General features: G+C 40.6%; 1 protein-coding gene and 1 long non-coding RNA gene across 2 annotated transcripts; one reads left to right on the top strand and one right to left on the bottom strand.

The window, feature by feature from the left end:
• Positions 1–375: 375 nt before the first annotated feature.
• LOC115060931 (carbonic anhydrase 1-like) lies at positions 376–6,350 on the top strand. Its single transcript, XM_029529089.1, has 7 exons — positions 376–535; positions 828–1,025; positions 2,609–2,727; positions 2,992–3,084; positions 3,242–3,304; positions 3,392–3,547; positions 4,805–6,350. The coding sequence occupies exons 1-7, from the start codon at positions 502–504 to the stop codon at positions 4,922–4,924; spliced, it is 783 nt and encodes a 260-aa protein (XP_029384949.1). The 5' UTR covers positions 376–501; the 3' UTR covers positions 4,925–6,350.
• Positions 6,351–6,472: 122 nt separating this feature from the next.
• On the bottom strand, positions 6,473–9,685 carry LOC115060933 (uncharacterized). The gene is made up of 4 exons (XR_003842302.1): positions 9,537–9,685; positions 9,094–9,328; positions 8,720–8,927; positions 6,473–7,560 (listed from the first exon to the last, which is right to left on the bottom strand). It is a non-coding gene; the product is annotated as an uncharacterized LOC115060933 (long non-coding RNA).
• Positions 9,686–27,813: the final 18,128 nt, after the last annotated feature.

The raw sequence follows: 27,813 nt of genomic DNA, 5'->3' as shown, positions 1-27,813 counted from the left end.
GACTTTAACCCCAACACGTGTAACGTTGGTGACATATTGTGTGCCTCTTTTATTTCTGTCAGTCCTGCTTTCAGCTGTGTTGATATAAATAATGCTGCGCTTTCAGAATGACACTCTGCAGCATTCTGTTGTGTGATTGCGTTATTTTCTGACACCAAGAGCGAGTCGATTGCGTTAACTGAGCAGTGCAAATGAGCTCAGGACGTCGGCGGAGGAAGATGCAGCTCGTCGTTGGAGGTTTTACCGCTGCAGAGAGAGAGAGAGGGGGGGGGGGGGGTTCATTGATCCACGGCGCTGGAGAATCACGGCGCATCTAAACTCCTCCCGGTGACGGCGCGGACATCGTGTGGCCAATACCAGCCTGACTGAGACAGCGCGCACAGGGGACCCTATAAAAGCCGTGCAGCTGTCAGGTGGAGGACACTGGCTGCTCTGCGCTGGGGGACCGACTCGCTTTAGAGGGATTACAGCTCCAGATACGCACACATTCAAACTCTGACCATGTCTCACGCCTGGGGATACGCAGAGGACAACGGTGAGGCGCAGACTGACTGCTGCACGCTTTAACATAGCGGGGGACTGTGAGCACCAGTCAGCTCAGCGGGGAGGCAGGCAGCTGAGGGGATGAATGGGAGGACGGTGCATGTACGGGTCACTGCAGGCATTTTTCGTTCTGCGCATTTGGTGGATTTTTACGCGCGTCTAACGCACATTACCGCCCTCATGTGCGCAGTTTAATAATAATAATATCATTATTATGAATAAAAAAAATCTATGTTTCCAGACTAACATGCAATAACCACAGTGTTATCATCATATCATTTTAGGACCTGAGAGATGGGCTGATAACTTCCCCATTGCCAATGGACCCCGCCAGTCTCCCATTGACATCGTACCTGGTGATTCATCATACGACGCGGGGCTGAAGAAGCTCAACCTGAAGTACGACCCCTCCACCTGCCTTGATATCCTCAACAACGGACATTCCTTCCAAGTGACCTTCATAGATGACAACGACAACTCAAGTTAGTGTTATCTTAATGTTGCATGACTCCGGCCTAAAGCGGCTTCATCTGTCAAGTCTGAGAAATTTTACCTTTGTGTTTCGGGGAAACACAAGATTTTCCTTCATTTTTTAATTTTTTTTTTATTATTATTATTGTAATATTTCCTGATATATCAGAATAGAGGAGCTGCTACTGGGCTCATGTTTGCAAACAAAGGCAGCAGGTTCTGATGATGAGTTCAGTCATGCAGCCATCCGTGCAATGCGGCATTCAGGGTCGATTCTGTTAACTGCAGCTCTCTCGGTCTCCAGCTTGCAGACATCAAAACTTAAGCATGTTATATTATGTTAATATTATTGTGGATGGAGGAATCATGCGCCCCAGTTTCACTGATGATTGTGTGTGCGTTATAACCTTTTTTTTTTTTTGTTATTGTTGTTAATCAAAGAAGTGAAAAGGCTGCAGGAGCCCCATTGAAGAGCCAAAGCCAAAGCTTGCAGATACTAATTGAATTGGTAATGTAACCTCTGGTAAACCTTTCCCACGCCAGTTCCTTTTTTCTTATAGCAGTGAGGTCAAATGCGCAAAATGAAGGTTTATTTCCAAACAAGCCTGCTCCTGGTTAACCATTAATTCGTCAAAGTGCGTGGGAATGTGTTGCACCCAGATACAAGACGCTTTATTCTTTGCCTGCCCTCAAAACACAACATGCAGGCTGCATTTATTTATTATTATTAGTTTCATTTTGTTTCTTTTTAATTAGATTCTATTTTAACTCGAAGAAAGACAAGAAACAATTGTTTGAGTTTTTTTTTTTTTTTTTCAAGGTTAGGATTTTGGATTGGCTGTCCTAAGCCGATCTGATGGATGATGAAGAATATAGTTACATAACCTAGAAAGAACAAGTGTTATCAGCAGTGGAGACGAGTGAAAATGAAGCGGGGGGGTGTCAACAAACAAACACCTCCCCTCAGAATCCCAACTAGATGAGTTGCGGCCTCTCACTGAACGTATTTTCCACCCTGCACTCCTAAATAAAGGAGTAGTCTCTTTGTCACAGTCACGGGCTCCTTCTTGTCATAAATCATGTCATGCACCGTGGGGAAGATGACTGTAGCAGAGAGTCATCACATTAATGCGCTTCAAGATCAGAATAGTATCTTCTTATCATTCTGTTTGAACGCTGACAAATATCCTGTGTGGAGACAGCTGTGTGTGTGTGTGTGTGTCTGCATTTGGTATCACAGCACCAGAAATAGAACAATATACAGAATTACCTACTACTGCTTCAATTACGTTGTATTCTACAAATAGCTTCATTGTGTAACACTGAAGGAGGTTTGAAGTGAACAATACCTGGACATGCAGCCGTTAGTCTGACCAGACAGGAAAAGAGACTGCTTCCATTAAATAGGAAGTCCGCCATCGAGACGCAAGTGTCTGTGTGTGTCTGTGTGTGTCTGTGCCTCATGTAGCTCTTTGGGTTCTTTACAGTATGAGAGTGTTGCACAGTCAGCGCTTCACTGGCTGACTGCAGCACTGCCCACGTTCACTTTGGGACGAACTGATGGGAGATGTGTGGGATTTTCTTTTTTCTACAGCTCTGACAGACGGACCAATCTCAGGAATATACAGGCTCAAGCAATTTCATTTCCACTGGGGAGCTTCTGATGACAAAGGCTCTGAGCACACTGTGGCTGGGACCAAGTACCCTGCTGAGGTATTCACGTCATCATCATCACTGACAAAGTCGTGCTCTGTGACAGGCTGCGGCTGATGTAACAGGGCATTGTAAAAAGCGAGAAGCTCATTGGTTTGGTTGAACCATTATTTTTGGCCTGTTAGCATTTTTAAAGGAGCCATTTGTAAGTTTTGCTATTGATAGATAGCCATTAATTATCAATGCCATTCTGGGAGAAATGTCTAAAGTTCAGCATCCAACTATTTCTGCTTTACAATGTTCATCCTTTTCACTTCTCCCCAGCTCCATTTGGTGCACTGGAATACCAAATACCCGAGCTTCGGGGAGGCAGCTAGCCAGCCCGATGGCCTCGCTGTCGTTGGCGTTTTCCTGCAGGTCTGTAGGAGTGATTCAATCATATTGTTCAGCATAAAAGCAGTTAGCCGAACTCATTCACTTACTTTTATTTGCTGTTATTGATAACGATAGTTTTTGTACCACACCCCATCACATTACCGTTTGCTAATAATCGCTCTAATCATCTGTTTTTCAGATTGGTAATGAAAATGCGAGTCTCCAGAAGGTTCTGGATGCCTTTGATACCATCAGAACCAAAGTATGAATCTAATAAAATAAACAGATTTTGCTGTGTTTGATTCTTGATAGGTGGCTGACTGTTCTTCACTTTCTGTTTTATCCTCAGGGCAAGCAGGCTTCTTTTGAAAACTTCAACCCTGCTACTCTCCTCCCCAGCTGCCTCGACTACTGGACGTATGATGGCTCCCTGACCACACCCCCTCTGCTGGAGAGCGTTACCTGGATTGTCTGCAAAGAGCCAATCAGCGTCAGCTCTGGCCAGGTATGCCTTCTCAGAGAGAGGCCATTTAGCAGTAAGAGAGGATTTGGCTGTGTGCCCACAGTCTAGAATAGCCCTCACTGCAAATCCTCTCTTTTACTGCGATCTAAATCAAGGGCTTAATTGTTCAGATTAGCTGCACGGCTGAAACAAGAAGAGGAAAGCTCTGTAATGGGAGGAGAGGCAATACAGCAGCTTCATTCACTCTCTGAATGCATTAAAACACAGCTAGGAAAGTACGACGCTGGAAATGTTGCATTACTGCTGTTATTGGTTTTGTGGGGAGTCAACAGGAAGTGTATGTCTCATATATGAATCACGTTCTGTAAATGACACAGTTCAGACGTATGCTAAGGGAGCACCGTACCCACTCCCTTTAAAAGTACAACAAATCACACCAGCGAAAAGGCTATTTGACTTGAGCCCACCCGTTCATCTAAACTCACAGCCTCTCCAGTGTTTGTCCTTGTGGCTGAAGTCTTTAGGCCATGTGAAAAATGTCAGTGCCTGGTCAAATGTTTTTTGTCATGTCAGCAAAAAGGTGTCTCAAGGATAACTGAGAGGGAAATAACCTTTAGACTCAGTGTGAAGAAAGGCAGATAAAGTGTTGATTCACACACAGTTATTCATTTCATTCAGCTAATGGTGAGAAGATACGCCAACAACCTTAATCATTTTGTCGAACTTGTGACCTGGTACTCACTGTGTACTTAATTTTTAACTGGGCCAATTCATTAACCAGAGTTAGTGACAAATCTCTTAAATAGGTCATCTAACGCTTCTGTTCCCAGTAAGGTTCAGCGTGTCGACGTCACGTTATTTGCTCAGTTTACTTTATTCTTGCACTACACACCCAACTACTCCTGTACCTACTACATACTTTGGGGTGAGTGGATTCTTTGTAGAATACAACAAAAATAAATAGATAATGAAAATGATGGAATAATAACGAGAAAAACATATCATAGGCAAAGTCAACTTTGAGCTTAATAAGCTAAAACTAGTTTTTCCCTCAAATGTTGTGCAGATTGTACAAACAGTAATGCAACCATGTTAATCAGTGAGATTTATATATGCTAAAATAGCAAGTTTAGAATATCATCATCAAAATCTAAGTCGAGGGAAGAAAGGGAATACATTTATATTTCAGGATATCAAAATATTTCTTCAGGCATCAGTGAGACTGAACTGAATTGAGTGACGGTCACAGGCGGTCAGCAGGAATGACAAACCCTCTAAGCGTCTTCTCTCTTTTCACAGATGGCCAAATTCCGCAGCCTACTCTTCTCTGCTGAGGGGGAGGCCGAGTGCTGCATGGTGGACAACTACCGTCCTCCCCAGCCACTCAAAGGTCGTGCTGTCCGTGCTTCCTTCCAGTAGTGCCCCTTCCCCCTCAGTTGCCCTTTCTGCCCCGTTGCCCTCTCTCTCCCTTCCCCCTCCCCTTAGTGAGACACCCAGAGTTACCTCTCTTGCAGTGAGCTACAAAGCACACATATCTCTCTCCGTCCAATTTTAATAGAAATGAAATTTGTGTGGCAAGTCTGCGAGATGGAGCACTTGTATCTGTGTTTTTGTGTGTAAAAAGCCAGCAAACATACCCTGTTATAATTTATTTTATAAAGCAAGCACTTCATGGTGGAGGCAACACGTTTACTAGGATTTTGCATCTGGTGCCAACATTTTCAGTGGCATTACAGCAGTTTGGGTGTGTGCATGTTTTTTTTTCTGGCACACAAATGAGAAATAAAGACAAATTACTTTCAAAATGGTGCTTTTGAGCCAGCGAGTAGCAGAGAGCCCAGGCTCGTTGCAGTAGCCAGGGGGAGGATGAAACTATTCCACCATCTGTGAGGAGGATGGTGAGGTGCAGATAAAATGACACACACACACTCACGTTGCCAGTCTGTCTGTAATCTCTGACTCACTGCCAGCCTGTGCATCACAGCAGCTTAACAAAAGACTGCAGCCGCCTCCATCACAACCGACTGGCTCAGAAAATCCCCCTCTGGCACACACAACATGGCACGCACAGTCCCATGCAGACATGATGCCTATAGGCACTGGCCTGCTTATTGATTTGAATTCAACATACAGCAGCAAAGGACACAAGGACAGACTGCTGCTGCTGCAAGCTACTGAACATCATGACAATGGCTTATTCTCTGATTTTACAGTCTATTCTTTCAATCAGCCCATGTTGTGTTTTTATTATTATTACAGATTGTCCTTTTATTGCCCGACAGCTTATGCTAAATAAGTCTAAAATGATTCCTTTTCTTACCAAAAGCTTTTTGCATTTTTGATGCCCTGGTAATATAGCAATAGAGAGGAGGGATTCCTCCCTTTCCAAAAATTAAATGTAATGTGTAACGTAATGGAAATCCCGTCTTGTCCGGTTTTGAAACCTCAGTGTGTCAAGTGCTAATGCTTCAAAACGCACAGTCGCCTTCTGGGCAACGCCATAGTGGCTAATGCACAAAGCCAAGGAAGAAGAAATCAACCTGCCAAGGCAGCCAAGGAACTAAAGGAGCTGCCAACAGATAAGATTATAGTTTCAGCCTGGTGTCAGGACATGTATAGGACAATAATTAACCAAACACCACGTGAGCTCCCTTTCTGCTTTGAGATTTTGCTTCAGGAATAGTAAAGATACAAATGATGCACTTCCAGAAAGATTGTAATGAGCGTTAAAAAAGAAAAAAGCCTTATACCTGTCACAGTTGGGGCCATCCCAGGAGTATGTGTTGTCATTCTCTTTTGGAAGTGGATGTTTTACTAGTTAAATAAATATATTTTATGACAAAGACATGCTGTGTGTTTTCTGTTTTTACTCTGCTTTGCTTCTTTCTCTTAAAAAGACTGTCGTTACCATTTTGAGTTTATGTAAATTCATCACGCACTGAGTTTTTATTAGGAATTCTCTTTTGTGGCTTTATTTTCACCTGTTACCACCTGAAACATAACTGGTTTCAGCACGACACATTTACACATTTTAAATTAAGAGCTTGTTCAACACGTTCAGTCCACCAGAGAGTACGTCTCAATGAGGAGGTGTTGGCTAAACTGTCCGGGTTGGCTCGAGAGATTAGCCTACTTTATCTCGAAGGTTGAGAAATGCATTTAAAGATAGAGGGGAAGTTTGTGAACACAGAATGCAACTTAAGTAGTTATAAAGAAATTAAATGTTATCAAACTTCCTGTTCATGCTGACAGCAATTTACAAGTGTGTCATATGTAACAGCGGGTACTTCAAGGAAAAGCTGCACATTTGTTTAACGTAATAAAATATTTGCAGTCCTACTAAAAAGATAAAATACTTGAATGCCATACTTTTGGTGAAGTAACGTTTTGATCTAATGCTATTTCTACACTTTTGCATTGCCAGCAATGAGAACTTCTTCCACCTCTGGCATCATGTGAAGTCCTGGGATATTTAGAGACAGTAGGTCGAGTTGTTTAGCCTGGCATCTCCAGACCACTTCAACAGTGAATAAACATGAGCTCACTATTTGGTTTGGTTTCCAGTTATTTGGATTTCCTGAAGGACAAAGAAAGCTATTAAAGCTCCAGAACTGGTGAAAGTGTTTTTCTGCACATAAAGTTGTGACTGCACCAGTCAGATGGCCTGAAATCTGCTTTTATTATGTGTGGACAAGAAAATCCTGCGAACATCCAACCAGTCGCTGACACCAAAGTGTACTGGAGATTATAACCAGCTGGCATTTCAACCTGCGAGTGTGAGTAACACTTGGCTTCTCACCTCCCTTATAAACCCTCCATGGGAAGATGAGACAAATTTTAAATCAACAGAATTTTTCGACATCTTCTGGTTGAGAGAAGGTGTTACCAGATTCGACTTTTTTCCCCACGACTGGTGCTGGGCGTCCACAGAGAAGTGTGTGTGTCTTTTATGAACAGGAAAAGCTGGCTTCACCACACAGAGCTCTGAATAAAGCTGGACTTGTCCTTAGAATATCCTCAGTCCCGAGTCCTGTGTCCTCAGTCACCCCAATGTCCTGCAAAATATCAATAAAAATAAGAGCTATCGACTGCTTGCATGTCTGGCTAACCAACCCAGTCAGAATCAATAATAAATTCTATAACATACAAAAAAAGCTCTTTGATACAAACCAGAGTGAAAAGGTTTGTTTAAGGTCATTTGTGATCAGTAGCAGCTGCCCTGGGAAACTTTATAACCAGTCATGCCACAAGGTCAGCTATTTTGGTAGCAGCAGGGAACAAATAGAGGCAAATGGCCCAAACGAATGAAGCCTGTATTCTTTCACTTTTCTTCTCATGTTATGAAATCGGTAATAAACACACAAGCAAACAATGCAAGACTTCTGAAGTATAGAGCTTACATGTACTGTAAGTTCCACCTTAGCTGTTTCCTGAAATTGCCCCAGAGGACCTGTCTCTGCCTGATTAAAGGTTTTTAACTACCACTTTTTAAAACGCAAAAACTCAAAAAAGGAGTTTTAATTATGCACTTGATGGCTACATACAAATTATTGTGCAAAAAGAATGAAGTTAAAGCTGAATGTAGGCAAAGCGTCACCATCCTGAATAGACGATGATCCATGCAGAACAACAATGAATCATTACAATGTTACAGCTTAGAGCCTGTTTTTGCTCTTATCACAAGAGAAAGGGCTTTCAGGATGAGCACTAACCGATCCGCTTTGCAAGTAGGCCATAACTTGGTGGTGATGTGACATTGTCTGGGATAGTTGGGGTGTAAACTTGGCCAAATCCAATAAAATCAGGACAGAGCTTACAGGAGCAGACAGTGGTGGAATATTTCACGTGTGTGTGTGTGTGTGTGTGTGTGTGGTGATTTTTTTTTTAATAATCATCTTAACATTGTCAGTAACGTACTCATTGACCTTGGAAATAAGCAGCTAGTGAAACATATTAACAACTGGGGCTTTCAGTAAATCCACTGTTCAATCCAACCTTGATACTTTAAAAAAAAAAAAAAAAAAAAAGGCCAGAAGGCCAAGCCAACTCATGGCTCCTAAAGTGAAAGTGACCTTCTAGAAGGGTGCTAAGTAGCAGAGAGTTGTTTTATAATTTTTTTTATTACTTTACAGATCCCTGAGCATTAAAATAAAACCAAAGACATCTTGTATCATCCTTGTAAAGATTATTACTTTTCTAATTGCCACCGGTCACCTTCATCTGCTGTTGACATTTCAGTGCAGCTTCCTGTTTCCACAGTCCTGTTATTCCACCAGTATTCCCTTTGTGTTGCATCTTTTCGTCTCACTTGGTGTTGTGACAGCTGGGTGAGAGGAAAAATCCTGCTGGGTGCCATCGTGCAACACAGATGTGGCCACTCTCATTTGCATGTTTTGTCTCTTTCAGCACATGCCTTCACAAACTGATGAGAATGTCACACGCAGTCACGGTTATTAGTGGTGTGTCAAGGACAGAAACTCCAACGGAATAACTGATTTGTTTTAGGGATGAAATACATGTGATGATGACTGTTGCGTAAATGGATATTATTGAAGGTGGGGGAAAATGAATAAGGGTTAATTCCTTACTGTTAGCAGAGATTCGACACACGGCACGGTCAGATTGTCACACACTCCCTCCCCCAGACTTCTGAGCAGTACTACAGATTGTTGTGTAATCAAGTGTGTCTGGCGGGTGACATATATCATCCATAAGGAGCAGGCTGTCTGAGTACACGCCGCAGCAGTGTGCAGTCGATAGATCTGACGTTGCACTTCTGTGTGACAAACAGCCAGGGCGAGCTCTAGGAAGGACGTTCACTTCCTGCGAGGAAAAGCTGCATCAATCTCCCATTTTAACACAGCAGAAGAGAACAGAAAATAAATGTGGAGTAGAAATCGAGTATTGTTATTAAAAAATACACAAATAAATAAGTCTATCAAATCAGTTTGTTTTCTGAGCATTTTAAAAAAGCTCTTTATAATTTTCTTCTATTGCCACATAGCCAGCGTTAGAATTAACAGCTTCTTACCAGTCTAGAAGAAACGCAGTGAGGTCAGCATCAGACCTCATTCCTTTACTCCTCCAGAGCTGTTTCCAGAGCCAGAGGTTCCCCTACGCTCAATCACATGTTCTCTTCCACAGAAATGACCACGCTAACAGTTTCCATCAGAGACTCGCTGCAGAATCCAGTCTGCCCTGAGGACATAGTACGCTGTCTTGTAAATGCAACCATGGCTCTTGTCAAACAACAATCACCACAACCTGCTCGCAGCGAGAAGGCATGCAGAGGGACAGGGGAAGCTTAAAAGCAGCTCCTTCAGCGACTTAAAGGAAACATCCATCATATAAGCCACTGATTTTGTTACCTTAATTCCCATTTCCAGGGTCACAAGTTAACTTCATCAGAATGACTGATTGATTTGTGAATTTTTCAGGAAATTGATGCCTTTAGAGAAGGGACCGCAGTCAGTAATGTCATACAGGCTGATGCTAAAAGACTTAAAATGAGTTTCAAACAAAAAGATAAAATGTGGTCAGTTTGGCCGAACACCTGATTGACTTTTTTATAAATATATCTTCAGTCCAAAAGGACTACTTAAAAATGAAAAAAATACACATACTGTGTGATCTTTGTCGGGCCCAGCTTCGGCTTCAAGTGTCATGTGGATTGTTGTTTCCTGCTTTTTGCTGCTGCTGCTGTTGAAAACACAGTTTTACAGATAAAGCATGAATGGCACATTCATTTCATACCTGCGTCTTCAACAAAGCTCCTCACGTTCACACGCAGAATCTAGAAGTCATCAGTTCAGAGATAGTGTTCAGGAAATTCTCCACTTAGCACTGAGGATTTTTAAAACTGTGAGCAAGAATGGTTCCATATAAACATTTCACCAGCACATTTCCCCTGTAATTTCCTGCCCTCAGTCTTCATTGCTCTTTGGTGTAAACATCCACTACTGAAGACTGACTTATCGGAAAGATCTGCGAGTCCACAGTGAATAAAGTGTGATTAATTTTATTCTTTCTTGATGTTTAATCAGAAAGTAAAATGCTTCAACACACTCCAGCATTTAACTTGGCAAGACAATGCAGGAGATAGATTAAATTTAAATGACAAAACAAACAAATCTGTTACGTCCAACAGCCTAAGCTCCTGTATGAAGCGCATGGTGTGTACTTTATCTTTACCGTGTGTGCGACTCCGAAGCCTCTACAGGCCAATCAAGTGTCAAATCTTACTTCCTCTGAAGGAAAACCTTTGGGAATATGAATGCAAGATTGTTTAGAGTGCAGACATTTCAAAATTTTGTCCAGTTTTATTAAAAATGGACAGACTAAACAAAAACCTTGCTGCAGTTTCAGCCGAGACAGCTCGGGACAACAGGATATTTGCCTCAAACATCAACAACACTGTTTTCACATGTTAATCCAGGGGGATGATGCTGATGGCCAGAAAACACAAGCTCTGTCAATAAACAAATTTGAAGTACAAATTCTCATGAAGTGGAATAAGCTCTCTTTGGTTTCCCATGAGCAAAAGCAAATTAATAGAAATATTTATTTAAATTCTTTTTAATTATCCGAAAGCTAATTATTAATTATCCTTTTTAACTTTAATCCCATTGTGTTGAAGGAGCAGTGATGAATACGCCTCTATTCATCCTGCCCTTACCAAGAGTGTCATAAAATTCTGTGCTTGGTTTGTCCATTCAGGGCTACTGTAGAGACACAGAATGATGGTTAAGATAACACAAACAAAAAATCGGAAGTTTCAAGCGATAAATAGAATTGAAGAAGTAAATATGAATAATACATTTTGCTTTTTTGTCTACAGATAAGTCCAAAACAGAAGAAAGCCCAGCTCACAGAAGGCAGTCTGTAAAGACAAAATGTGTACTTGTTGGTTCAAGGGTCATACACGGGAGGGCAGGCAGCGAAAGCAAACAAAGCCATTCAAGGGAAATGCAAAAAAAAAACAAAAGTGCATAAGTCCAGGCAGTCAAAAACTCAGCAGGTGAACAGGAGAAAACAAAAGCTGGAGAGCATGAACATGTGAAGGTGAGGATGACCCTGGGTCAAAATACGGCAGGCTTAATTATAAACAAAACAAACAGACAAAATCCACATGAACCGTGGCTACCAAAATAAAACAGGAAGTGGCAACCAACTAGAAAACAAAAACCAGACACGCTGGTCCTTAAAGGTCTTTAAAGGTCCTTAAAGGTCCTTAAAGGTCTCGTGTTGTGACATGCAGCAGCTTTAAGTTACTCATATTGGTAATATAGAAAGATGAAGGCTTCCTGCAAATCGAGCAGTAAAGACATGAGAAGGGAAGAGTTTGGCCACGCATCACCTTTCAATGATACAAAAAAACATCTCTGCATCTCTGTACATGCTGTCGCTCTAAAGCTGATGAGATCATGGGATAATCCTTGTTAGTTACTGCTGAACCAAACTATCTCCAGCGATTACAGCGCGGGTCATTACAAGTGGTTGACATATGGACCATCCACGGACATGCTGCGCTCAACATCTGTTTGTATTCATTGAATCACTGGCCCTGTTGTGGTCAGACTGGAAAATAAATGATGACTGTGCATTTTGTGTTTGCCCTCCCTGAACTAGTTTCTGTGTTACGAGCCATAATCCTCAAGATGCTTATTCATGTTGATGAGATCATTGGATGAAGTAGCAATGATGGTTTTTTCCACTGTAATTCATAATCCTAACCCATCCAACAGTTTCTCAGATGTTAAGTCTGTTGGCTCGAACCGGCCACTTTCCCCTGTAAGAACATATTCCTGCTCTCTGAGTTTTGAATCTGCTTTTCTTTCTCCTTTTTTTTTTTTTCTTTGGATGCTCTTTTCAGGTCTGCCCACTTCTTCTTTTTTTTTTTATTCAAAGAAAAAGCCTTTGTATGTATTTCGTATTTATTAAATGACACCACTCAGAGAGGAAAGTCTGAAGGCCTTCTGCAAAAGGCATTTTGTGGTGAAATGGCAAAACCAGGTCTGTCAGAGAAATCACTGAGCAAATATAAATCTATAAACCTACTAACCAAATAGTAACCATTTATTGTTGCACTTTAAGTTGACGAGTCCCTGCCACATGTAGTCGAATGTTATTTCCCTCCGTATGCGAAGACAAACCCAAGCAGTGTGTTTGGCTTTCATACTACTAAGTTGTGGGAATCACCTGGGCGCTTGGAGAAATTAGCATGAATATTGCACTTTACGTTGGTGCACTCAACAAACTCATTAGTGTTGTCATTGTCCAGGTTGGCTCGGTCTATGCTGTCTCTCACATTGCAGTGGTTCCTATTGAAAGGTTTCATGTTTAAATAAATGGCGGCTGAGTGGAAATGTTGGCACAAAACACTTTCCTTGTCATGAACTGTGTTTTTTTTTTCCCGGAAGGTTAAGAGTCATTGTGGCCATTCAAAGCCTCTAATCAGAGAGTCTCGTGGCTGAGCAAACAACATCCTGACGTAACATGAAGTTGTTTTTTTTTTTTTTTTTTTTTTTGCTGTCTTTAGCTGTTTGGTGAGAGACATCTGCAAACTAACATGCAGGCATTTGCTACTGATAACAGACAGAAAATGGGGGTTGATAGCTGAGGGGTGTGCCACCTTTGGGGGCTGCCCCACTTGCCTTGTACAGCAGGGGAATATCCTTATCTAGGTCACCTACACAAAACTTCACAGTCACCTCCTCCTCCTCCACCTCCCGCTCTGCTGGCCACTCAGATAAGAATGAGTCTATTCAGTATCAGGCTTAGTGACAGTCGGCCAAACCTGTGCCATTCCCAGCCATTCATTTCTACGTCCATTTCATTGTTCATTTTTTTGACTGACTTTCTTTCACTCTTTGTCCCTGGCTTTTTCTCACACACACAAGGAGACAAACTTCTTGAGGTGGAGAGATGTTTCGCCTGAATAGACAACAACAGTCAGAGTCATTCAGTTTCTCATTCCTTCCATCCTTTCTTCCCTTTTTCCCAGTCAGTCAACCAAAAAAAAAAAAAAAAAGAAAAAAGAAGGATAGACTTCTTCCTCTTAATGTCCGTGCTGCTGTGATCCTCCTGATTTCTCCCTTTCATTTCTCCAGACCACAGTCAAATTAATCCGGTCATGGGCCGGATTCAGCGGTATGCTGGGTAGCATTACCCATGGGAGTAGGATTTCCTGTAGAGCTGCAGGAGGTCGTGTCTCTCACATTATCACCTGTTTGAACGTATCACCTATGAACGTAGGAAATGGTGGCAAAGAGGTGACGTGTCATCTTTTAGCATTCGGCTGAAAATGATTTTATTTTGCAAAGTAAAAAAATTATTCTCTCCTTTCTTTATGATGTCAGAGTTGCTGCTGCTTTTTCTTCTGAGTAATTAAATTTGACAGGTTGGACCATGACCGCCATGAGTATTTAAAGGTGTGTATGTGTTTGTTTTTGGATTATCCTGTAAAGATCTAACGTTTGCGTTTTGCTTTTCTATTCATTTGCACCAGCTATTAGACGTTATTAGATGCAATGTTAGCCACTGCAATCAAATATGTTGAATAAAAATAAAAAAATTTAAAAAAGATGAAATTTTCCTGGTAATTTTTCTGGATCCTTCCCAAAATTAAACACTTTTATGATCCCCTTCCAAGTCCAGAGTAAATCAATTCAGCACGTTTTCGTATTTGCAGAAGAAGAAAAGCTCCTTGGCAGAGGTCAGCTTAATCCTCACTAGTATAAACAGGTATATTAAGGATCTGATAGACACTTGTGTTAATTTCATGTATGCAATATAAGGGATAGATGTATACACTCTCATTCTGGGTTCGCTAGTAAAGTTCGGAAAAATCAGCTTGAATTAAAACTCCAGAAAGAAACATCGCAGTGAGTCTAAATCAAGGTTACACGGTGCTTACATAACACGTTACATAAGAGGCAGCAAACAGGAAAATCTCACTAAGTCCATTGTTTTGCAAATAATTTTTTGCAGTATTCAACTATGATTTCATTAGTAATCTCCCAACTCCTGATGGTCCATCAGCTACCAATACATATTGAAGTTATATCTCTGCAGAAACATCAAACCTATTGTGGAGTAATAAAAAAAAAAGCTGCACATTGTTCTCATTGGGAATACACAAAGATAACAGCGTGTAAAGGAAACAAACAAAAGAGAGAAAGAAAGAAAAGGTTCAGCACTTATCAGAAAACTGAAACATCTGTCGTCAAACCGCTACTGTCGATATTTCTAAAGAGTTCCTATCATTTCAAAGCAGCACTTGTCTGGCGCCATGTACATAGGGAAGGAAATTCCAGCGTAAACATCGATGTATAGACGGAGATCACACAACATAGATACTGCAACATAGCCCAAATAGCTTCAATGAGACCCTCCAAAGGAAAGGAAATGTCTGCTGCAGCAAAATGGGGGTGATGAGGTGATATAGTGCAACAGCAGTGACCTTTGTCGGCTTTCAGCAGGCTGGAGATGGAAAAGATTCAGGAGGTCCCATGACAGGCGATACACATCACACAGAAAGCACATGTAACATTAGCTACGCCACAAATATGTTCCTAAATTCACTCGTCATTAAGGCGATGACACAGCTGGTTAGCTATTACAGTCTCTGGTGTGATGACTTGTCACCTAGCAGAAATTCTGGGAATCATATCGACCATGACCATACTTACATGAGGAAAAACTATTTTTCAGAAAACTTAGATTATAGTCTGTGGCTCAGTGGTAGAGGGGCAAAACATTTTTATTACAAACCAGCAGGAAGTCTCTGGATTTGATCCTCTGGGTCGTTCTGTGAAATGATGATCTGAAATTTTTGTAAGTGAGACTGTTACTGGTTGTTGGCGCTGCAATATTTGATGGATGGACTGATTCAGTTTCCAGCTAACCTACACAAACCAACTATGATCTCTTCCCACCCATTCACTTCATAACTGGCTTTGATAAGTGCATTACAGTGCAGCTATTCTCTGGCTTTAAGTTTATTTTTCCATCTTGAGAAAGAAGAGGACATAGGTTTAGAAAACCTGCACTGGTTCCTGTTGTGGGTCTAATAAAATACTCGGTTAAGGTCGGGGGGGTTGTGGTTCCTGGTGTTGAAATAATAATTACTTGTACTTCCAGTAAACACTGACTTTCAGTTTCTCACCCAGACTGCAATCGTTCCATAAACTGTGCAACTGCATTAGTTGGTGGGAAAAGATATTTTAGGAAGAGCAAATACAATTTATAAAGATTTCTATTCATAATGAAAATATTTTTATGTTAATGACACATTCTGGTACTAAAACAGCTACGTTTGATGAACTTCAGCAAAATGTGCTTGAAATATAATCATCAACCTCTGATTAATTTTTTTCCCCCCAACTGTGTACAAACTAAAAAACGCACACTATCTGATGCTTCACAGGGTGTGGTTGTGGTTGTTTTCTGATTTCCAGACATCTGGCTCCATATGCTGGCTCTCTGATAACGTACTGCATGTTCTTTTCGAGGACAAACTACAGTAACTATAAACCTGTAAAAAAACAACACTCCAACCTCTGCTTCATTTGATTGACTGATTACATTAACATACTTATTTTTGCTTGTGACAAATGTCAGACTTTTCAACTGCTATTGAAAAAGTTTATATTAATTTGTAAATTGAACATGATGTGGTGAATGAATTATTGTTAATTTCTGTTTACATTATCAGGAGAGGGAATTTTATTCTAAATATATTCATATGAATATTAGATAATGTGTTGTATATTACTTGTATTATTTCAACTGCATTTAACATATTTGATTTTTTTTTTTATCTTACTGTCTTATTTAATTCTGTTTTGATAAAATCACTATTCATTTTTTGCAGAATAAAAGCCAGTGTTTATGTTCTACTTGGTTCTAAAATTTGCCTTGCTTGTAAAACGGTGTCTAGAGTTTATGCTCACACGGATTCTGCAGCATGTCTGCGCAGTGTAGCGAAAACTGAACACAACTGAAGTGTCATCCCGAGCAGCTCCTCGCCTGCAGGCCCAGTGGCTGTTCGAGAGAATACGAGATGACAGCTTCGTTGTAAATCTGGCAAATAGCACGACACAAGGAGGACCTCTGGGGTCAGTTTGTTTCTCCCTCTTTCTGAAGCAAGTGCCTTTGCGTATGTCTGAATGAGAGAAAGAGCAAATGTTCCAAAGGGCCAAAAATAAAAAATAAAAATAGACTTCTTAGTGTCAGTGCTGCGATCCTCCTGATTTCCCACTTTCATTCATCCAAACCACACTCACAGTCGGCGGTATGCTGGCTAGCATTACCCATGGGAGTAGGATTTCCTGTAGAGCTGCTGGAGGTCACGTCTCTCACGTTACCACCTGTTCGCTGGTGCTTATGAACGTAGGAAATGGTGGCAAAGAGGTGATGTGGCATCTTTCAGCATTCAGCTGAAACAGAAATAAAAAAGTGTCAACATGAGTGATTTTATTCTGTAAAAAATAAAATGATTCTCTCTTTGCTTTATAAGAGTTGAGTAATGTTTGACTTTTTTTATTTCTTCTGAGTAACTAAATCTGACAGGTTGGACCATGACCGCCATAAGTATTTAAAGGTGTGTGTGTGTTTGTTTTTAGATTATGCTGGAAAGATTTAATGTTTGGTTTGCTTTTCTATTAACTTGTGCCAGCTGTCAGACTTTTAGTGTGAACTAAATGTTCTGTCAGTCCTCTCTTTAAATTATTTGGCAGCAATAGATTTAAAGATGTTGAGATCTATGACACAGACATTAAGTTTATTTCCTAAGATGCTTCACAGAGATGCACCTGATCCACAGACTTAAACGCTGCAGTCCCGTTTCTCCATCAATTAGTTTCATCATTTGATTTTTCAGACTCTAAGATGAAGAATCTCTTCTGCATTGACTCCATTAGTTTTGCGTTCAGCGGTTCACTAAATGTAATGCTAATTTTTCCTCAAAGCAGTGACCCAAGTATGTGTTAAACTCAAGCGATGAAGGCGATAACACGTTCATGTCTGCTACATTTAAAAGTGGCTGTTCTAAGTTTTGCTACAGCCACACAGATAACATTAGCATGAACAGCAGTTTTACACTTGCTAATGTTTTTTATAATGAGGAGAATTCAACATGTTGAATGTTACGTGAATGTAAAATGGGAGAAGGGATGCTAAAAAACATGACGTGACATGAAAGCGTGTCACTTTGAGGAGCTGCTCTGATCTCTTTGCAGATAATGATGATTGCAGTTAATTGTGGCGTCGTAATACACAGAGACATCAGGAAGCTGGTTGGGCTGGGTGCTGTTTTCTATCGCTGTGCCTCCCGTGGGATACTGTTTCTGTTCCTGCTGCGTACGCCAGCTGACCTGAACTCAGCGTCTGGATGCTCCTTTATTGCAACTTCTTTGACACTGCATGGGATGGGGGCTTGGATGCTTCTTATCAGGACCAAAATGAACACTTGAGCTTTGGTTGATAGAAAACAGATTTATTATGCATGACATTTCCCTGACCTACGCTTCTCAAGTCCCCACAATCGCCACCTTATCTGCCCGGCTCCAAAACCAGATACTGAACGTGCCTCAGTGTTGGCAAAGCAAACAAAAGCGCCTTGGGCATTTAAAGTAAAAACAGACTGAGCCAGCTGATTGCCGTCGCACTTCCTCCCCAGTGAGGTGCAGCCTAAGAGTGAGGGGACAGTCGCCTTATGCAACCAGAAATAATCTGTCTAGGATGCACAAATCAACACACACACATGCTGCTGTGAGATGAGGGAGCAGACTGGAAAAACTCTGAGGCGTTCAGGGACCATGATGATCACACAATTTCTAATTGTACATCACATAATCTATGGAATCATGGGATGAAGAGTCACATTCATGTTGATATCAAAATATCTAAAAACACTGAAAAACCTTCATCCCAGGTTCAGCATTTATTTCTCACCTTTACATTGTCAAGGTGTATTTTTTTAAAAATGAGACAAAGTGCAGTCAGGCTTATGTTGCAGCAGCACGTCAATAAAGGTATGTAAACATCACAAACATTCAATAAATAAGGGAAAGCTTGTTCTAACCTCTAACAAGTAAATGGGTGTTTTAGAGTCTAATATTTTGAGTCACAACACAGGTCTGTTTTCAGGTTTTACAGGGATTACAGTAACCTGCTTCCCTCTGCTGCTTAAACTAGCAGCCTTTTCTTTAAGGTGATTAGAAATGAACAAAGGTCTGCATTTATCAATAATTAAGGCAGCTTTAGCTGTGTTAACTCAGTGGTGGTTTGCACCTGAGGCTTAGTTATGGCTCTTGGGAAATTAACCCGATCCAATACAACACCCCATCACCGTTCAAAGTTTGTGGGGGAAAAACATTGTTTTAGCATGCTGAGCTGGTTTGTCTCTCCCAAGGTCCTTCCTAAGATCCGTCCTTAGAAAGTAGATCTTGTTATCTCAATATAGCGCACAACAGCTTTAATCCAAAGCCTCACTGCCAGCACAGTCACAGTCACAGACTCACAGACTGTGAGTTCACTGAGCATTAAATACCTGAAGCAGACGGGTTTAATGAGTTTATTTCAATTTTCCCTTCAGACTTTAAAACTGAGTCTGCAGGTCGAGCTGTTGGCTTCGGATGGTGTAATTATTGCTGCTTTAAGAAATGTGAACGTTAAAGGTTTTTGTTTGTCAACTGCCTTGCACAATACACTGAAGACATTGGAGGTTGCTGAATTCAATGGGAAAATTTGAATTTTAAGGTTTGGAGTTCATTAGAAGTGAGACATCTCAAGGCCAAATTAGCTGCTTTACAAATAAATCTCTGATGGAACAGCTGTTTGCATTATGGACAATGTAGGCAACAAGATTCAACAAGATTTCTTGTTTTGAGTCTCATAATGTAATGTAACAGCAATAAGTATTCTCCCAAGTGATTAAGGAGATATCCATATCAATTTATTGTATGAACGAGAATGAAAACACTTATCACCTGATTTCATGGTCGTAGCTTTATGATGAAAGTTTTACTGCATGATTAAATTATTGCAGGTCTTACCCTTTATTACACTGCTGCTGCTACTACACCCAAAAGAGTGATTTCAGTAGGTTAGGTACCAAGCCCTGCTGAGATATGTTATCAAGCTACATCAGAGAATGAGGTTAAAGCTTCACTGCTGATGTGGCAGTAAAAAGATGAAAAGATGCTGGAATTACAAACTGGTGAATGGAAGGTTATGAAAACTGCAGATGGATACATGAACATTACCGCTGTTATAAAATGCCACTCCTCAGTTAATAAAATAAATGGATTGTATTTCAATTTCTCCATCTATCCTGCAGACTGAAGTTCATTGTAGAAATATGATGAGAAAACTGATTATGTAAATGGTGCCCATTTTAATATAGGGATTGGATCGAACAAAGGGGTAATCTGTCACTTCATGGGCTGAACATTAGAACAGGGTTTCCAGGAGTCTGATGGCCTGCAGTCATCAGTGTTCTCCCTTCAACCCATTTCTCTGCCATCATTTATCAGAGCTCCTTCAAAAATGCATGGGCCTGATGGCTACCATGAGGCAACGCCGGCTTCTTTACACTCAAAATCTTTTAATTTTAACTAAAAAAAAAAATGCAGATTACAAGGAAAAATTTTGTGAAATTTATCTTCAGCACAACGGCCTTGTGTTGTTTCAATATTTTCACCAAATGGTCCTTCCTCCTCACCTGAGGAAGCCAATGTGTCAAAAACACCGCCAACTGTGACCAAACAAAATAGAAAATGGACTAATAGTGAATAATGAAGCACTTTGGTACAATTTGTCCAGTATTCAGGCTCCAAAGAAATCCTTAACAAGTGAACAGACACACTCTTATTTGGCTTTTGGCTCTTAAAGTCCTTCATGCCAGTAAACAAGTGGAAGATGGGTAACTGGGAGGCCAGAAATAGCGGGTGTGGGGGATTCAGTCTCCATGCTGCATGTGCCAAGTCTTCCTTTAAGTAACACTGCTGAAAGTCCTGTCACTGGGAGGCACTGAAACAAGGCCAACTCACGACTGAGAGCGCGGCACAAAGCTCCACACGTCCCTCAGTGAGCGATGTATGATAAAAAAGATGTGAACGTGGTGAGTAGCAGTCTACTGTAGATGGCCAAATCATTTCATCCCCCTGTCTTTCTAGCTTTTCATCACCACCTGCCACCCGCTCGTCACCCGCTGGGTGTGAGCTGACTGCACCAGAAAACAAAGAGCACAAAGGATTTTAACATTCTGCCCACATCCTCAACAAACCCAAAAACCCATTCACCTCACAGTGAAATATCAACAGGGTTTAGTGGAATCCACTGCTATCGATTTTAACATTTTAAAGTTTGTTGATTTTTCTTTTTTTTGGGGTTTGTTTCTTCCTGTAATAATAATGATAATGTTGACTCATCTCATGTGTGTGGTGGTCTGGATAAAAATCAATGCGCCGCAATGTCGGGGAACACCCACAAATAGACAAAACATTAGTTCATTTAAAAAAATATATATATACATATATATATAATATATAAACCGCACATACGCCACTCATTCATACAATACAACCAAGTACACAAACATGCCACAAATACAAAAAGAAATTTGGTCACATGGGACACAAAAAAGAGACAAACCCGTCTGGGACGCCCTCGAGTCACAACTCTCCCCCCTCAGGTTTTACTCTTGTCATTTTCTCGGCACCATTTTTCCATCTTTTAGTGCAATGCATGATGGGATGTTCCTGTTAGTCTGTCACTATTGGTTGCCACAAACTGCTTTTCCTGCTGGCTGGGTTTGTTGCTGATTTGTGTGTCTCCTGGAAAAAACTTCCATTGTAATTTGTGCATTTCTGTCTTTGGTTCTTGGTGTTGTGTTGTGAATATGCCTAAAATGAGTATTGTGTTTAGGACTGTTTTAAGTAGAATTAAGTTTTTTCTTTTCTTTCTTTGGTAATCAGAGCTCATATTATCCTCAATGTTTAGCCTCTTATGTATTAAGAAAAGCCATTATGCTCTCCAAGATAAATTCAGCTACTTTTACTTATGGATTCTAAGCAGATGGGTTCTGCATCATAACAAACAGACAAAAATTTGGATTTAGTGCAAACCACAACACTTGGAGGAAACAAAGCAGGCTTTCATCCAAAGTACCCATTAATTTTGTTTTGTATGTCTCAGAGGAGCTTTAGCTTGAGATATTATTACTCCAAAAATGGGTGAAGGAAATTGGTTGAAATGGGAATCAGCAAAAAAGACACACACTCATTCAGCTCCTGGGCTGCTCACTGTCAATGGTGAGTCTACTGTTTATACAGGGGTTTCCTTGGTGATGCTCTGTTTCTCTCCCAAATTTCCCCAGAGACACACACTTGAGGGCTTGAATATCAATAATCTTCAGCTGGAGAGAGTCCCAAGGATCACGTTTGAATCCATTTTGTTTCACCCTCATTCAGATGCATATGAAGCCTGCCAGTTTCCCTTTCAGTCTGGCTGAATCTCCTTTTGAAGGTCCAGTTGTCCGTCCCTCCGGCTCTGCAGCTCATTTTCTCTGAGTGTGTCTGGTGAATAGCAAAGAGCTCCTCATGCTCTTTTTGCACCAGAATACTTTTCCCTTTTAACAGTGATAAACCTGCACAGAGGAGACGTGCGTCGCATTACAACATTGAAGGAATACTAAACTGTATTTGAGTCTATTTATAGCAGTCATTCTCCCTCTTCTCCATCTAGAGTGTTTACGTCAGGCATTTAGATGACTACACATACCGAAGAAGTTGGTGGAATCACTGCAGTGGAGACACGGGGGCAAATTTCTAGCTTTTTGAGGAATGGGGCTGCAGATGAACAAGAACAGTGATGCACTCTATGTGTTCAACCAGTAGAATTTAAAATAACAGATGCATCATTTTAAAAAGTAGGATTCAGTAAATTGAATCTACTGTTTTACAGCAGAGAACCTGCAGCTCAGACTCCCACTTCTATGTTCTGCAGCTGCCAGTCAGAACTCCATTTGATCTGCATTAAAATCTAGTTTAAATACGAATTGAGATTATGTGAAATCTTACATAATGTAATCCCTAAAGGAAATCAGATGAAATCAAAGTTGTGTCCTTCATTGGAATTTCATTTAAACCCCAGTGGGATGAAGGGTTGGACAGCCTACAGCGTTTAAAGCACCCACACACACACCACTATCATCATTTACATCATCAGTTAACTTGCCAACAATGCACACACTGACCAGATGTGTAACTCAAATTACCTCCAAGTATTTCCTCCATACACTCTTTTTCCTAAAACAAACACAAGAGGACCTAAAAGAAAACTAAACTCTCAAATGAACCATTTGTGAAATCCTTCTTATTATTCCTCAACATCTCTTGAGATTCCATATGCGCCTGGTGCAGTCCAAAGTTTCACTGCAGGCTGTCTGAATTATCAGGGGTAATATCTCACACACAGATTGTGTGTCCTGCATTAGGTCCTGAATGAATAGAGTAATTAAGGACTGGACTGATTTGCACTTCATCATCATTTGTGTCTGTAAGATAAACCTCTCAGATTATGTAAGGCGTCCCCAATCCAGTTACTCCGAATGAATCATCTGGACTCAGTTTGTGTGTTTTTTTGGATGTTGTCTGTCGGAGAAGCCTGTTGGGCACAGGAAGAGGACAGAAGAGGTCACAGTATTTTGCTCTTATAAGAGGAAACCAAGCTGTTACCATTCCCTGCTCCAATGTTTTTCCATGCCACTCATCCATCACGATGTCTTCCTTCAGACCAAATGTGCTCTGTATGTTGTCTGCTTTTGGGGCTAGCAGGCTTCTGTAAGTGTGTGTGTATACATACGCGACCGAAAAATGACCTTTTCCACTAAGTACAGGATGTGCTTTCCATTCCTGCTGAACTGTACTGCAATTGTCATAATCTGCATTAATTAAGCATTTTGCAGAAAACACTGCTGCTAAACAGATTGGTAAACTGTTCAGTTCATGAAGTCAATTCTCTGCAATTGTTCAAACAATTGCAGCAATAGGAGTAAAGAAAAATCTTAGCTTCACCTCACCTAGCTCTCCACCTCTCACAGCCACTCCTCACATCGCTCTATAAGGCTCACTTTTTGTATCCAGACTTTTTTTTGTGGGCCATTTTTACCAATCTGACTTCTATTCAGTGTTCACATGACGTCATGTCACGTGGGAACGCCCCCACGCTACTTCCGCTGCCTGCCAGCTACTTTTTTTTTTCTTTTTTTTTTTTTTTTATAGTTTTGGCTCAACTTTTACCAAACTGTCGGATAGTTGGTGGTAGTAGTAGTAGTAATAGTCAACCTAAACAAAATGTTCATGCGTTGTCACTGACGCCTTAAAATGCTGACTGAAGAAGTAAACTGACGCTAACGACCCTTAGCAACGTTAGCTAGCGCTACCACTCACCTTCGCTTTGACAATGAAGAACTTCTTGTCCTTCACCTCCCAAACGGCGGCATTACTGACTCATCCAGATTAAAAATCCTGACAGCCGTCCATACGTTTGTGTGCTGTGTGTTTTCTTGTTTGGCTTGAAACCATTTGGAAATTGACAGGTCCGGGTTGTTGTTCTCCTGCGTTTCCGGTGTTGGCCGCCATCTTGAACCCGAGTCACGTGACTGAAAATCATCGCCTATGACCCCTTTTCACAAACAAGTTTTTTGATCTGTTGTTTATGTGAAAATACTGATTAGCTCTGTTTTCATAATACAGTTCCCTGAGGAGGAAATAAAGGAAACGACAACTTAGTAAGTTTGGAAGGGAGAATTAATGATGTCACATTTTTAAAGATAATTAAAGTAAATAAGTCTGTAAAATGGTAAATTGCATTGCTGAGTTGGAAGCATCTATAATAGATAGATTGATGACACGTGTAAGAACAGATGAAGGGTTCACCTTGGTTTTATTCATTAGCATTACCTACAACCTCAGCACATCCAGGCCATGCAAACTCATTCAAACCAACAGATAATAATTTAGATATTCAAATATTTTGCTCAGCATTTAAATGCCTTTTGATTAGCCACAATGCTGTGTTTTATCAAGATCACCTTCATGGTCATTTAGCAGTGAGTTTGCAGCTCTCATTACACTGTGGCTCTGTCTGAAGCAACACGAACAAAGCTTAACGACTGGCCGTTCATTTGAAGGAGATGTGAAAAGAAAATGGCAGCTACTGAAGAGATTCTGACAGTGAATACGCTGTTACCATTTTCTGCTGATGAATTGCTAGTTATAAATCTGTACTCATGCAACTCATTTATACGACAAACAGCAAACGTGTAAATCAGTCTCCCTTCCATCAGCACTGTGAACTCTATTGTGATGTGTGTGACGACTGTAAGGAGAGAAGTCATCACACCATCTTCATTGTGATTTGAGCAATATAAGTTGACAAACTGACAAACTGAACAAACAAAAGCCAAATTATCAGCTTTAGCAACATCACATATGACTGTTTCACAAGATGTTGTGAAGAGAGATCAGAACTGTGAAGTTTATTTTAGACTTCAAAGTTAATACCTTATTTGCAATTTGAAAGAGAATTAATTTCCATAACATTTAGCTTTTCATACTTCATTTGCAATTCCCACCGGATATAGGATCTGCATATTGACCAGGGAGCCAGAAGCTCCCTGCACAATTAAAATAAGTATAAATGTATTTATTTTTTCTTTTTAAACAACATCATGATCCATCTTTTCTTCCGGATATCATACATGGAGCCACAAACCAAACTGAAAGAATGTGAAGAGAGATATTTCAAACAGAGATGGAACTCAAAATTCTGGCCAAGGTTGTTGGTCATCCTCCAGGACTGTTCCATCTATATCCCATTTCTAATCTTCAGCCTTCATCCTTTACTTCCTTTGCTCTTTTTTTGAATTCAGCATTTCTACTCTCTGCCTCCATAATGTCTTACAGGTCAGAGCCACAAAATGAGAGATACATACCTGATGATCTTCAGTCAAACCCAGAAGGTTTTCTACTTCTCGCTCTGTATTTTATAGGTTTCCCCTCACACTGCTGTTTCTCTCCCTGCTGGTCTTTCTATTTTTTGAAGAGTTTTTTTAGGGGGGACTAATTAAATCAATAGCTCATTGCAGGAATTCATCAACAGATTGAGGAAAGCACCATTGGGGGTTTTACTACTACCCAACTACTGATAATAATTTACTTCTAATAATCAAATATAAAATTCAATGCAAAATGTTTTGTTATAAATTCTGCTTACATTTTCAGAGATCCTGGTCTGTTTCTCTGGAGTAGGAGTGTGTAGGTTTATTGTTGATCTATCAGTTCTTAGCATGGGATAAAGTTCACCTTGTATGTTTTCAGGAAGAGGAAGCAGATTTTGGACCTAAGCCAGAAAAATACAGAAATGGGTGTTACACTTTAAATATGGGCATTCTGAGGGCAATAAAAGTCAATCATATTGATAAGGTGGGCCTCCATGTTGTGGTTAGGGTTATATATGATAGCGCTGCTCCCACGTTCAGTGTTTCGCAAAGGTGAGATCTGGGATGTCAAGGTGAATAAATCCGTCATGAGGCGAGAACATGTGCAGCTACTGGATCAGTTACCAAGCACACATGGGAAAGTGTAGAAGAAACAACTACATATTTTGCCAAAAGTTAATTTAAGGTAACATAAACTAATATCTCTAAGGTTATTTGGCACAATATGATCTCAATAGGCTAGAAAAACAGTCAGTTTGTTTGCTGGAGTTCTGGGATTTCCTGCAGTTTTTGGTGTTAAACACAAGTGTTTGTCTTTTCCCTACATGCAGTTTGAGCAGCCCAAAGGTGGAGGACAGTGACCGGAGCGAGCAATGTAGTTACAAAGTTAAAGCAAATGAGAACAGTTGTAGTAGTTTACTTTCATGCCGTCATGAGCTGTATCAAAGACCAGTCAGCAATGTGGCAACTGACAGTTCAGCTTTAAGTAGATGGGACAGTGATCAAGTTTCTTAACAACGCTAGTAAAGTTGTGGCAGCTTATTACTTTGACACTGTCCTCTTAATAGCTAAAAAACCGCTCCGTTCTGACTCCTGACTCCACACATTCTCATTGAAATATGTGCCACTATAATACTGTGTCTCGTGCTGTTCGCCATTAAAACAGGTCGTCCTTTAGTCCCAACAGAGGACACTGAGAAACAGTACTGGCTCCATGAGACCGCTCTATAAATAGCACTTCATGACTGTTTCCTGGCGCTCATAGCTGGCTCCTAATGACTATCTGCTCACTTTCAAAGAGCATCGTGACCTAAATTCACGTTGTTGCCGTCTTGCATCTATCTTGGACTATCCCTTTGATGGACAGAGCAGAACGTAGTGATCTGCTGTGAGGCTCTGAGGTGGTTATGAAGCACAGCCCCTCACTCTGCTTGTCTTTGCTCCCCAGGTACCTGAGACAAAGTGACATGAAGGATTGGCTGCAGCCGTGTGTGGTGCTGCTGGTGAAGATCAAGAGACAAATGTGAAGGAAGAGTTGACAGTTGATGAATGCTTTCTTGTGCAGAGTCAAAGTCACATTGTGGGAAAATTAAAGGTCATTAGAAAATATTTTCACAATTAGATTCCTACCAAGTAACGGGGTCACACAACGTGCTTCCAAATTGGTTTAATGACAGCCCAACTTTTATTTGATGTATTTGTCTTTTTTTGTCAGATATATGATGCTTGTTTTGACCAAAGGGAGCTGTCTCAATTAGCTTCCATATAGTTTGTTTATTTTATGCAAAAGATTTTTTTTATTTTGTCTCAGTTCTTGTTGTTTTGAAGGGTGAGACCAAGTTGGAAAAAGATGGCATATTCTTGCATATCAGTCAGATTTCAGTAGTTGATAGTTTGCTTATGTCGCCATCACTGGTATTCAAATACAATCACACTGTCTTTACAAATGACCTGCTTTTCCCAACATTAAACTAATATTAAATAACACCTCACAATGTTTTGTTTTGTTTTGTTTTTTTTTTTTGTCCAAACCTTGGTATCTGAATAATCATCCATACAGAATATTGAAACCTATGATTTTAGCCCACGTGGTGGGACTGGATTTGTTGCACAATATGAGCCCTTTTGTTCTCTTCTCCTTCTCATCATGTTCAACACTTTACATCTACAAGGCAGGAAATACTTTTCATTCCTCATAGACTAATTACAACAACCTTTCACTGACCTGGGGGTTTGATTTCTCCAGAGAAAATGTAAACTATGAGAAAAAAGCTTTGGTGCAATTATCAAGGGAGGTAAA

This window comes from Echeneis naucrates, chromosome 20 (assembly GCF_900963305.1).
Source record: "Echeneis naucrates chromosome 20, fEcheNa1.1, whole genome shotgun sequence".
In the NCBI taxonomy this organism is placed as follows: Eukaryota; Metazoa; Chordata; class Actinopteri; order Carangiformes; family Echeneidae; genus Echeneis; species Echeneis naucrates.
The sequence above is the reverse complement of the archived record's forward strand: the minus strand, read 5'-3'. Positions and strand labels throughout refer to the sequence as shown.

Coding starts and splice junctions, on each gene's coding strand:
- LOC115060931 (XM_029529089.1), top strand. CDS start 502: ATGTCTCACGCCTGGGGATACGCAGAGGACAACG. Junction 3,305..3,391: donor TTGATACCATCAGAACCAAA/GTATGAATCTAA, acceptor TTTTATCCTCAG/GGCAAGCAGGCTTCTTTTGA. Junction 3,548..4,804: donor TCAGCGTCAGCTCTGGCCAG/GTATGCCTTCTC, acceptor CTCTTTTCACAG/ATGGCCAAATTCCGCAGCCT.